We start from the raw sequence: 13592 nt of genomic DNA, 5'->3' as shown, positions 1-13592 counted from the left end.
CTCGGAGCTACCCCTTTTTCCCCCAGGTTAATTTTCATGATACACGCGAGACGGCAGCACAAGATGGTGACCCGGTTTGACGTGAGATGGCAGCACGGGACGGTCGTTGGTGGTTTCGGGCAATTTGCGGTGTTCCGGTTTTCGCTTTGTCCCGCGAATTCTAGGAATTTACGAAATGAGGCCCAAGAAAAAACCGAAAGAACTCATCCAAATACCGAAACCGATTGCTGAAGATGCTATCAACGACCATGAAGCATTTCTGCAGGCGTTCGAAAGTGAGTAACGCCGAAATTCAGTCGTTTTTCAGTCTAAATCTGGACTCGATCAGAGCGAGATTTCATTCATTCTGCTGATTCTGCTGCATCGATCTGATCACACACCGGTCTCCGATGGATATACTCGTCGATGCTGAGGCAGCATTTTCCAACCGTTTTCATAAAACAAATAGTTCATAAATGTGGTTCAGCATCTGCTACTATTGAACCTGGTTTAAAGAGACCCTGTCCAGGTACCCTACCTCCAGTTCCAGCAGAGACTGAGGAGCTCTGCTTGAATTGCATTAAAAATTTGAAGCCAGCAGGAGCGAGGAGAAAGAGAAAAACTCAAGATATATTTGCACTGATGTAAATGAACTTACGAACGCCCTCTACATATGAACAAAATTTCTGGTCTCGCGTCGTGCTTCTTTCGCATATTGACGATTTTGAATATTTTAATAATAACCAATCCAGGCTGTTGCATTGAGATTAGCCAGTAACCTGATTGTGGTTTAGTAGTTTCAAGATCGGATATTTTCACAAACGTTGGTATAAGCCCATCCGATTATAAAAAGCTTACCACCAACGATTAGGTAACTACATTGAGATTTGACTGAAAAGCACTGTACTGTTAGTGTAGTGCTCTTATTGCTAGAACCCACGGAGCCAGATATGCCAGGAACTAAAAATTTGTATTTTCTTACGGCCTTACCCTTACTTAGACCCTATCATTCTGCATATCCTTAACTCTTATCCGAAGCCTTAACCCTCAACCCCAATTTTCTGTGGTTCAAAATGCTGCCATTTTGAATGGAAATGTCATCAATCTCAGTGAAGCGGCAACATCAATTTAGCCTGCGCCAAGAAAAAGCATCAAATGAACTGCAATACTTATAATAAAACCACTGAAACATAGACTTCATTTCTAGGCTACAACACAGCCTTTTACTAGTCTAATCAAGTACTGATTTTTGAACCTGCATTTTGTCATGATTTTCAGAGCCGACACAAATCTACAGATATTTGCGCATGAGAAATTTAATATCGGTAAGTACTTACACTCTTAACCCTTTCAGTGCTGACTAATCAATACCCTATAGTGCTGGAGATAATTTGAAAATTTAAAAAAAAATTCCGCCTAGTGTGTTGAATAACAGGAATACCACTAAAGTGCGTCTACACCGCGGTGTATCGTTAGTTACTAATATTTCACGATGTTTGACAGGTGCTGCCATCTTTCAATAGAGATAAAAACTAATTACATCAATACAGTGCGGTGTACTAGCAAAATCCATCACTGATTCATACACCGCACTGCGGTGTAGACGCACTGGATGGTTTAAAACAATATACAATCAACATTAATTCTTGATATTGGTTGTCAATTTAGTGCAATTTTCGTCCTCTTTTTCAGCCAATTTTCCTTCACCGAAATTTGACGTTCATGCGTAAGCGAATGTCAAGAAATAATAAAAATCGGTAAATAAGTTTTTCTCGCCGCGATATCGAAAAATTCATCGGTCGATAATTTGTAACCATCATGACTTAAATAATCTGCGTGAATATTTTTCAGGGAGAATTTATCAGTCGACGATGTTTTGAAAAACGTTACGGATAAAGATAGCGAATTAGAATCCAGCATCAAATCGAAAGTGCTAACCCTGGATTTTGGAGGTTTCTTTCTGAAAGATGGTAAGAGAATGCACTCAATATTCTATACTAGTAGAACATTGTTACGATGAACTTCCAGGGCCCGGTTGAAAGACTGGTATTATCTTTAACCAGGATCCTTTTGTTACCCATTTTGTATTTGGTGGTTAACGAATTTGAAAGAGTTTAGTATATGTAGTGTCAATGAAAAGATTTGCTTACAAAACCATCAAATTGATGGTTTACTGAGGAGTCTACAGTAATTAGATAGAAAAGTGGTGCAGAGAAAGCGCCCGCAGCAGACGCTTTCTTGAAATATGAAATTTACTCCTTCAAAACTCCTTATATCCAGGAATGAATGATCTGTAGGGACCCTGATCTAGGATAGATGAATTACTCTTTCCCAATTCGTTGTGTTGGAAGTTTCCCTGTATACATATATATGTTTTGATTTATTTTCAGAACTCTACACTGCTGATAATGTTGAAATCGAAGCATTTATTCTTAAACTCAGCCACAAAAACCGGAAGGTAAGTTAAACCAGCTTCATTGGTTTAAAATTATTATTTAAGATGAGCCACATATGCTTTATGTATACAACCAAAGCTGCTTTCTGGGTCCATCCAGTTTCACTGAACTTCACTTTTTCGAGAAAGTCTAGTTGTATTTTTGTATCGTTATTTCAGGGATCGTCACCACCTTTTACGAAGACGAGTTTAGGTAAAGTTGAAGTGAGCTATAACCCGGAAACTTTAACGTACGGATCGACCGTAATCATGGTGAACAATGAAAACTTCAGTCAAACTAACGGCAACACCGGCAGATCTTACGTTTTACAACTGTGGGTAAAACCAGTCAATAGGAAACTCATGAATGGCTATTCGGACCACAAAAATTCAGGTATTTATGTAAAAATCTCTGACTCCTTCAATAGGATCCCTACGACTCCTTGATTCCTTAAAAACTCCTTCGAAACAGAAAAACCTTCTAACGGTTCATGAAAAATCCTTCAATTTTTGAGAAATCGGCCATTAGGAATTTTTGTTTAGTTGGTAGTTGTTCAGAAGACCAAATAACCAAATGGTTATGGTTCTTGGGACCTGGATTTTTTTTACCCTTTTAGGCGGCGATTGAATTAGAAATCAAGTTTAGGTAGTGTAGAGGATAAAGATGTAATTACAAAACCACCAAATTAATGGTTTACTGAGATAAACAGTGCCAATTTTGAGGAGTCTTCAGTAATTGGGATATGGACGTGATGCAGACCCTTCCTCAACATAGCAATGTCCTCCTTGAAAACTCTTTATATCCAGGAATGACTGATCTTTAGGGACCCTGTTCGAACTCTGACTAATTTCTCTACTATTGTAATGCGATAAATGATTCATACTTCTTTGCGACATGTTTTGTAGAAGATACAGGTCCGCTGAAAAGAATCAAGGTTCACAAAAAGGAACTGGAATGTACGTTCAGTACGGAATTGGTCATTTACGATAAGCACAAAAAATGTCAGTTAAAGAACGGTGAATACGAAGTGGCCGTTTACCCGATGCTGGGTGGTTTACCAACCTCACCTCCATCACCGGTCAAATCAGTAGCAACCTGGGAATCGCTTAAAGATGTTAATGTAAGTACGAAATGAATTCTGCGATTGTGAAATATTTCAGGACCATATTCCAACCACAGGGTTTAGTCAGGTTGATGAAAAAAATTGATATCTGCTTGAAATGAGTGAGAAATTTGGGAGTGGTATCTGTCAAAATTTTTGATTCCCCTAAATTCCATATTTTATATTTAATAAGTTTCATGGAGCTCAGAATTAATGCGCAAAATGTTTAAAAAAATTCTGTTCTTATCTGTTCACATTGTGATCAGTAAGCACTTATTGTATGTTATTGTATTTTGACATGAAAATGTGGCATATCCTGGTATTTTGTGGTGGAAAATGTCAATTGTACAGATTAAAAAATGAGGAAAACTCCACGAGTTCATCAATACGCTCGCTTGAAAAGGATTGATTTCATGAGTAACTCCTTCACGTTGTAGGTTGCTGGGCCATTCGAAGTGTTTAATACTAGTCCAACTATCAAATTCAAACTGTCATGGTCGGGAGATATCGATGGCAGTGATACCGATGACAACAATACCGAAAACTCAAATTCTTCATTAAATTCGGCTGCAAAAGGTAACATTTTTTTAATACTGTAAATCCGCAGTCTTAGTCTCAGGGAATTTTCTGTTATAACATGGAAAACTCTGGGAATTTGTACCGGGCCCCTACGACTCCTTGATGCCTTAAAAACTCCTTCTAAAATGGTTTTAAAGGTGTTATAAACTATTTTGATTTGAGCAAAATTCCTGAACTCGTTAACAGACCTTAAAAACTCCTTCAATTTTGAGAAATGGGCATTAGAAATGTTTGTCTAGTAAGTTTGTAGTTATACGGTAAACTCTGCCTTAATCTGTAAACTACTTCTTCATTGGAACAGTTGGGATCAGGATTTGGCGTTACTCGTTTGGTTGTTGAATTAGAAAGGTGTAGGTGTAGAGTTCAGGATGACCAAATTAATGGTTCACCAAAATAAACGGTACCGATTTAAGAGGAGTCTGCAGTGATTGGGATGAAAGTGATATGGGCACTTCCTCAAAAGTTTTAATCTTCTCCTTTAAAACTCTTTGAAAACTCCTCGTTGACTGTTGTAAGTGTCAAAAAAGTCGCACATTTAAGTAAACATTATTTTCATATTTTTGACAGCTTTCAGAGATAAGATCGACCGATCGATTCAGAACAGCGAATCACCGCGTTCACCGAGGACTCGCGTATTCTATCAGTTTATATACAATAAGAGCACGCGTCAGCAGACAGAGGCTCGGTCAGATTATCACTGTCCGTGGTGTATGTTAAACTGTATCGAAATGTATGGATTATTGAAACATCTACGACTGAGTCATTCGCGATTCAACTTCATTTATTCCGTAAGCCGTTTAAAACTTGATATTTATATCTTGTGATTAACTGAGCAATGAATGTACTAGTTACAGAGCTGCCAAACTGTCCCTGATTTTCAGTATTTTGTTAATGTTTTGTAAGATTTTGATTGGTATAGAAATGAGTAGGATGTTACTGAGGATCTTACTCCATTGATTACACTGATTAATTGGAACATTTTCTTTTGTATTTCAATGAAATGTTCCTGAAAAAATTCAGCTTGTTTTGTAACTAATAGTAATCTTCCGAAGTTGGCAGCCCTGAACTACTGTACAAAAAGATAAGAATTAAGAATCAAAAAGGCAATTGAGCATCATTCCAATGAGTTTGAATGTGTTCGTATTATTCCAAGATTTCATCGTCAATGAACTCTTAAGATTAGACTTAAAATAATAAAGTGTGATACCTTGTTTCTGCTAATCAACCGGGTCACAATTGTAAACTGCATTAAAATTTGCAATCAGGTCATATCTATAGCTGCCGGGTCGGTCATGGTTAGCTTGGTCATGATTTTAAAAAAAGTATTTCTACAGGGTAGATAGGCGACTGGCCGGGTCAAGTTCAACAGAAATGAGAAACAAGATGATTTTTTTTTTGCTTTAAAGCGTAATTAATTGTTTAATTATAGCCACATCCACAAGGTGCTCGTATAGATGTATCACTGAATGAATCATACGACGGCTCCTACGACGGAAATCCTCACGATGCTCTCTCTAATATCGGATGCGCTTTCTGTCGAGTCGGTCCAGTTCGTAGGACACCCGTTACGTGTCTACTAGTTTACCGGTAAGCCGCCTGGGACATCATTTAGAACTCTTTTGATTTGAAGAATTATTTTCCTCTGATCACCTCGCTGCTTTTTAGCGGTTTAATGTCGATGGATTTTTTTTCGATAGTCCAAAACGTGGTCCGGCAAGTTTGACTGAATTCATGGAAGTTGATGAACCAGATAATTTGCGCAATAGATCACTACGGGACGGTCACAATCGGTAAATATTTATCAACCACTTCGCAGGGATTCAAGCCCCGAGTCAAATAAACCATGGACTAACGGGCACTTTCTAAAAAAAAATGAGGATTTCTAAAGAGGTCTTGCATGTGATACGATGGTTTGTTTGGGGCAACTACATGTAGAGCAGAAGTCTTCCCATTCATAAAACAAAGTACAGGGTTTCCAGCGGTCCTTCCAAGTCCTTCTTTGTCCTTCTTTTGGAAAAAGTTTGGACAAACATCATCTTTGTCCTTCTTCTTGACTTAAAGTCCTTCCTCTTGATAAAGAAGTGCTTCCAAATTTGATTTTTATATACTTTTTGTGCGCAATTTTGTCGTGAATTCGACTGTTGAAGTATTTTCTTACTCAGGCCTGGTAATTCAATTGTCAGTAAGATTGAATATACAGGAAAGTGTTATGGAATTACCCTGACATGTATGATTGGTCTACATGACGAGTATTCCGGCAAAGGCATTGCGAAAATGCTCCCTCATTTTACTGGAAAGTACTTCTTTCCGAGTCCAAAAGTCCCTCCTTTTGGGTAAAAAATTGCCGAAAAGTCCTTCTTAGTACTTCTTTTTATCCTGGCCTTACCACTGGAACCCTGAAGTAGAATCGTAGGATTTGCAAATTTTCCAATGGTGTGACATGGAAATAAGCGAGACCTCTTCTGATTACTTTCACTTCTTCTTGACTCGTAATATTGTAATTGTTTTGGACAGGTTATACTATCACACAGAGTCCAATCAGCCAGTCCATCCAAGTGAGATTATTGTAGACAGTGAGGGGGAGAATGATCCAGCCTGGTTACGACAAAAAACGATAGCTGTAAGTTCGCGTCGATCGGCCCTGCAAGAATCAACTTTGAAAAGTTGCATTTTACTCCTCCCTCTCTTTGTCTTTTTCAGTTGATCGATGATTTTACTGATGTAAATGAAGGCGAGAAAGAAATCATGAAAATGTGGAATCTTCATACGATGCATGAAAAGTAAGTATTATTTCAACCCTTTTAAAGAATCTGTTAGTTTCACCAGTATATTTCTGGGTTCCTGGCATGAGTTGTCTGGGTTTCTGACTAGATTTCTAGTCATCATCGTAGTTTGTGAATAGGCTTGTCAGAGGCTGTCCTTGTCCTTTTCCTTGTCGGCCTTTCGTTACTGTTATAGCTAGGCTTTGGCATTGTTTGGAGACAGACTGACATTCCTTCCCTTATTGGGTTAATTCGACTCATTGATCAGTTGATCTATTTCATATTCTATGATTAGATTGGATTGGCGTATGAAAGAATTATAGAAAATCGTTGGATTAGGATTAATATAGCAGGCTATTTGAAGGGATTAATCAATATGATTACAATTTATTTGAATAATACTACATGTAATAATATCTGGTATTCTAAAATCAGTTTTGTTCTTCTTTCTCTTTCAGTTATATCGGTGATTGTCAACTGGCGATCGCTTGTTCGACGTTTATTGAACGATTCGGTCGCACGGTACTCGAGAAAAACCTCACCAAGAACCTCATGTTGCATATGGTTAGTTTGTACGACTTTAGCCTCATAAAACCGGACGTCGTTTACAGGACGATGAACATGTTACAAGCTTTACGCGAGAAACTGGAGGACGAGGGCGCGTTGTTGATTAAAACCGAACTGACGCGCGTGGCAGACGTCGCCGGCGAAATGGAAGTGAAATTAACGTGAAGTGAAGTGAAATTAGCGGAAAGGGTGAAGCTGTAAAGCAGACGTACGTCTATTGAGCGAAGCTAAACGGACGACGTCGGGTGGGGCTAGACGTTTGATGTTGAAGTCACTGTCAAGGTCACCGCTTTAGATGAGGTCAACACGGAATGAAAGTTCAGTTTTTTTTCGCACATGAAGTGGCGGTCACCGCGTCGACTTATTTATCGAGCTTCAGGGATTACGATATCGAGACTTACAAAAATAAAGACACTCGGCGTTATATATATAGATTTTTTAGCGCGACATTTCTTCGGGCAGCAATTCTTACGCAACTACCAATAATAAATGATAATGATAATAATAACCAAATGCATCGGCTGAACATTGTCATAAGAACAGTCGATGAAACAGTCAGGGAAAAACACTAACATCAGGTTTTAACTAATAACAATAATAAGGGGCCAGTGTTATACATCTACATATATCAAGCTCAATGTTTTGATAGTCGTTGATTGAGAAACAACAACAACAACAAATGTGATAAACGAACAAGTTTAAACGAGATAAGCTGCTTATTTATAATTATATCATTGAAACCTCGCACAGTATTCCAGCACGTGTTGTTCGTTCGTTTGTAAAGCTTGTTTGAGATATAGATCTTGTGTGAAGCGTTTATCGCGTGTATTTTCCATCGAATTCAGCGACTATGAGGTGTTTATAATGATCTACTGCATGTAAAACGTAGGTAGAGAGTACAGGTGACCGAATATCCATGAAATAAGATACGATATGATTCTAATGAGTAAAAATCAGTTGATTGACACGGACGTTTTCGGGATCATATCGTCTCTTCAGGTGAAAAACAGGTGCTTGAAACTTCTTTAATTCGAGCAAAACACCCGAAACTCCTTCAATTTTGAGAAATAGGCAATATAAGAAACGTTTGAAGGTGTACAGTAGTTTACACCTAAATTGGTACAGTGGGACCAGGATTTCTTCTTTACCCAATTAGGTGGTTTAACAAATAAGAAACTCAAAAGGTATAGTGTAAAGGACAAGAATTTACTTATAAAACCACCGAATTAACGGTTTACCAAAATAAACCCTACATTGATTGGAATATATGAAAGTGATGTGGACAAATTTTCCCCGAAACTCCTTACATTCAGGAATAGTCGATCGATCTATAGGGACTGTTTCACCTGATGATCCCTTTACTCGTTAGAAAACGAGGTTTATATCATAATGAATGGATTTTTGATCGCGGTCGTCACTCTGCGGCAATTAGTTGTATTTAATTGTGTATTTATTATTTAATGTTTTCGTCGTTGAGTTGGTGACGACTCGATGAGGGTTCGTAATTTCGCACGAATTCCCGGTTTGGTTTCAGTTGTTCGGCAGTCGAGAACGCGTGTTCATTTTATTCATTATTCTCTGTGTACATTTTTCATCTCATATTTACGTGTAAATGTTGTTATTATGTGTTGAGCTTTTTCACTTTTAAGAAATGTGTATATTTAAATTCGAAATGATTCAGCGGGGATGAAAACTACAGCCGGTTTTATAGGTTATTCGAAGACCAGTGTAACTGCTCTAGAATCTAGCAACATAGCTGTTGGACATTTCTTGGGTTTTAAAGGTACAACTGTCCAACTCGTTTCCAAGACACTTATGAGGTACAGGCTTGATAGTCACGGTCCATACTACATGTACTCCTCAATTCCTTGAAAACTCCTCTGATCGGTAGAGGACAATATAATAGAGACCCACTATTTACAGATTAAAAGTATTAAAAACCGATGAATCAAAGAATATATTCAAAGCCACAACATTTCGATCTCACCCTAGGTGACTCCTCTGATTATTTGCGAGGATCTTGAATCTCTTCTAATTTTGGGATATTGATCTAAACTCTTTGAAACTCCTGAAATTTTGGGTGAAAGTCTTAACGGAAATTCAATGTACTTCTGTCTGCGACAATGGTTCGTGGCATAGTTAGCAGAGTACCCATAGACTCCGACTTATAGAATGCTTGATAGTGGCATTCGTAAACGACTTCATATTTTGACATTTTCTCCTTGAATACTCCTCAAATTCTAGAACGACCAAAAAATAGTGTGAAACCGGAAAAAAATGCGGTAGAAAATCAACTCCGGTTGATTCCTCCTGAACCACGGTCTTTATAAAACCGCATGAATTTTTGTTTCGTTCTTTTAAAATGGTGTAAACAATTTTGAGAGAAACATGAATTTATTCATTCGACGATTGTCTGTTGTATAAATTTACTTTTTCCAGTTTGAGAATAATCGTTTCGAATTTTTCAAAATCACTGACTGAAAACTGTTAAATTCTGTAAATGTTGGAAATGTTATATATTATTGTATTATTATTATTATTATTATTATTATTAGGCACTAGTGAAAAAATGTTGTTGTATGTTGAATATTATGCAAAATGAATCGCTACGTTTCTTCGACCGAAGGAATAACGGACAGATATATGAATGATATTTCGCTCTGTTTTCGGTGCCTGCTTGTGATTATTTGCCGAATTTATTTTACGTAAAACCGAGATTGACAGCTATGTATTCCACATTATGCAGCGATGAATGATAGTACTTACCTCAGTTTTATCATGTATCCCCGCCCCCATGGTTACCCATTTCATCATGTATCCCGCCCCGGTGGTACCCCCTTTTATCATGTATCCCCAGCCCCGGTGGTCCCTTGTTGTATCATGTAACCCCCGCGCCGGTGGTCCCCTGTTGTATCATGTAACCCCCCGTGTGGTTCCCTGTATCTGGAGACAAGAGCCTATAGTTTATGTGAGTGATATCTATGTGAAAACAGTACTTTTAACTTTGAAACCACTCATTACTGTCTCTATTGTGTTTCATGCGGTTATCTACGTGTCCGTACCCTGCATTCTCCTTACACAAACACCTCGTGTTGGTCTGGACGATCTGATATTATTCCATTCGTGCTGATGATATCGTATGTCTGTGGGCTCGGGCAAAGATTGTGGTTCATTTTCAAATAAAAATGCCCGAGGTCGAGGCGATGGCTGAACGATCGGTTTATGTAAGGATGGTGATAGATTGTCTGAGGGGTGAGGACAGCATACTTAAACAGCCGGCATTAGTTTTGTATTCGCTACATTTAATAGATAAATCTTTATACGGTTTGAAGCTGACTTTTCTACAGCGTGTTACGAGTCAACTAGAAGTAAGTTGTACACTGAGAATTGCTTGATAGAAACAACTCAGGGCTCATACGAATTTCACTCTGGCCTTGTTGTACACTTTTTGATAAAAGTCGGTAGCAATTTTATGTGAGGTGAGGAACCAGTTCCACCTGTTGATCACAGGAACTAGTTCCACCTGTGGTTCACAGAAACCAGTTCCATCTGTGGTTCACAGAAACCATTTCCGTCTATGGTTCACAGGAAACAGCTCCACTTGTGGTTCACAGGAAACCGTTCCACCTGTGGTTTGGAGGAACCAGTTCCACCTGTGGATCACAGGAACTAGTTCCACCTGTGGTTCACAGAAACCAATTCCGTCTATGGATCACAGGAAACAGTTCCACTTGTGGTTCACAGGAACCAGTACCACCTGTGGTTGACAGGAAACAGTTCCATCTGTGGTTCCTCGCAGCTCTCATTGGTTTTAGAATTGATGCAGTCAGTATTTTTTACTCATCACAAATCGTATCGAATATAACTATTATTAGGTCCCTGTTCTTCTCGTCACATATCAATTGTAAGTATAAGATACACAAGTACACGACAACGTTTTGAAAAAAAGGTTATATTTCACCCGAAATCCGATGAATAGTTGATGATTTTTCGTAGAAGTGAAATCAGTTGGATTTTCACCCGACCGAGTACGAATTTAGAAGCCATTGAGTCACGTAGCACGTATAGATTGGTTAATAATAACATTTCAGGAATTTACTGATTCGAATAATGCTCTAGTCTTTAAGTCTTTAGGTATCGTCTTTACACGCTGTTTTGAAGGGTTTATTGAAGTAAGATCGATTTATACTGACTGTCCGAGAAGCAGCAGATTGACGCTAAATTCGTACTTCGTCTTGCAGAGTATTTTGCCTCCTCCTAACAACAACATAGTGCCAGTTGTACAGTATAGAAAAACCTATTGTCATGACATTATCATTTCTATCATTATATTTTCTGTATTTTGTAAATAAACGAATGCTATTTGATACAAATATCACCGCTACTTTCTTAACGGCTCTCTCAATAATCTTTCTTGGATTTATAGTCTTCATAGCCTTCCAGATAGCAGTCTATTAGGCTACACAAAAATGATACCTTGTTTCTCCGCAGCGGCCGGGTCATTTTTGTAAAATATGATAAAATCTATGAACAGTTCATTTCTATAGCGACCGGGTCTGTTATGGTAAAATTGATCACGATTTTAAAAAAAGTAATGTATAGGGTAGATGGGCAGCCGGCCGGGTCAACATTTAAGCTCAGCAGAGCTGAGAAACAAGGTATCAATTTTTTTTAGCCTTAGCTCACTCTTGTTTCATTTGCTGTCACTGTGTATGATCATTAGCAGCGATTAAAAACGCTAGATTCATAAAATATCTGACTTTTCGAGTAAGAACTATTGAGAATTAACTAAGCAGAAATTTGGGCCAGGAAGAAAAACAGACGACGGTGGATATGAATAGAATACACAGCATTATACTGATGTGCAATCCCTAAACCCCTTAGTTTAGAAAAAGCACAAAGTTTGGACAGAAAAACCCCAGTAATGTGGGATATGGAAGCGCAGATACATGCATGCATGCGTGTATTGAAGGTACACAAAACATCCAACGCTTTCTATTTAAATTGAATAACAGAATATTTCCGAGGAAAAACGTGATTTTGCGGTAATTTCATTTCGTGAGTTAATAAGGCACATTTTGTTATGTACGATTCAATTTCTCGTGAGTGTTTCCGTACAAAGCTTTCGATTTTGAAATTTAGAATCGATCGACGGATAATTGAACATAATCGTGTATCTGTTTTCATCTGAGCATAAAACATGACCCAATATTGTCGTAAAAGCGAAACCGAGTTTTATGACATAATGACTTACGTATAATGTTACAGTAATGCGACGAAAATAGTCGAAAACCCACGTAAAATCAACACAAAACACAAATTGAGCAGCTTTAAACGTGACCGAAACCACTCTGAGAAAAACCCGTCCCAGCGTACAAAACGTCGCCAGTTATTTTTGTGATTTGTGATCATCGTCTTGTTTTAGACCGAGGCATGAATAGAGCGGAAACTAGTTTCACTGCAAAGACAATGGATTCTGAACTGACTACAAAATCCCCGGTGAACTGGGCAGGCCCGTATCGCTATCGGTCAGTGGGCGAGAAACTCTTACATAAATGCATATATAAGAGATTGTCGTCGGAATCGGGCGAAAGTCATTATTCGAAATCGTTAACATTTAGCGGTTGATTTTAGAGATCAGATTGACATTTACGATGGTGAAAATTCGTAAGTTTTTGAAATACCACATAGCGTTTGACATTTTAGCGCGATGCCACCTTCGCAGAAGTTACCTTCCATGAATATTCATGAGCGTTACTGTAATTAGAAGTGGTTTCTATTTAAACGAAGAATATCAATCAACATTGTTTCAGTTCTCTTTGAAATCTAGTTCAAAACTCATCTTGATTAATATTATATCGTTCTTGTTCGGAGTTTGTTGATCAATATCTCTGAGACAATGTATTTTACGAAAAGCAAAATAGGATTAGATTTCGTTCGGCTCGAGTTTAACTCCCCTTTACAGTATCTATGTGAGTATCCATGTGTGTTCGGGGCTCACTTATTCCTGTAAAGGAAAATTTTATACTGTTGTATGCTCTTGATAAAATTCGTTCGAAAAACCTATTCATATACGTAATCGTTTAGTTGAAAGTGTCATTAGATCAAATCAATTTAAAATTTCAATTACTTGAAATTTTGAGTGATAAATTGCTGAATGTATCTCGT

General features: G+C 38.0%; 1 protein-coding gene across 1 annotated transcript; it reads left to right on the top strand.

The window, feature by feature from the left end:
* The first annotated feature begins 158 nt into the window (after positions 1–158).
* On the top strand, positions 159–11738 carry LOC141904168 (polycomb protein SUZ12-like). Its single transcript, XM_074792709.1, has 14 exons — positions 159–275; positions 1258–1304; positions 1672–1736; positions 1831–1949; positions 2370–2437; positions 2594–2807; positions 3320–3534; positions 3954–4092; positions 4663–4883; positions 5525–5682; positions 5793–5885; positions 6610–6715; positions 6796–6875; positions 7316–11738. The coding sequence occupies exons 1-14, from the start codon at positions 176–178 to the stop codon at positions 7587–7589; spliced, it is 1899 nt and encodes a 632-aa protein (XP_074648810.1). The 5' UTR covers positions 159–175; the 3' UTR covers positions 7590–11738.
* Positions 11739–13592: the final 1854 nt, after the last annotated feature.

Source organism: Tubulanus polymorphus, chromosome 4, assembly GCF_964204645.1.
Source record: "Tubulanus polymorphus chromosome 4, tnTubPoly1.2, whole genome shotgun sequence".
NCBI classification, from domain to species: Eukaryota; Metazoa; Nemertea; class Palaeonemertea; order Tubulaniformes; family Tubulanidae; genus Tubulanus; species Tubulanus polymorphus.
Note: the sequence above shows the minus strand (reverse complement) of the source record. Positions and strands in the feature narration are given on the sequence as shown.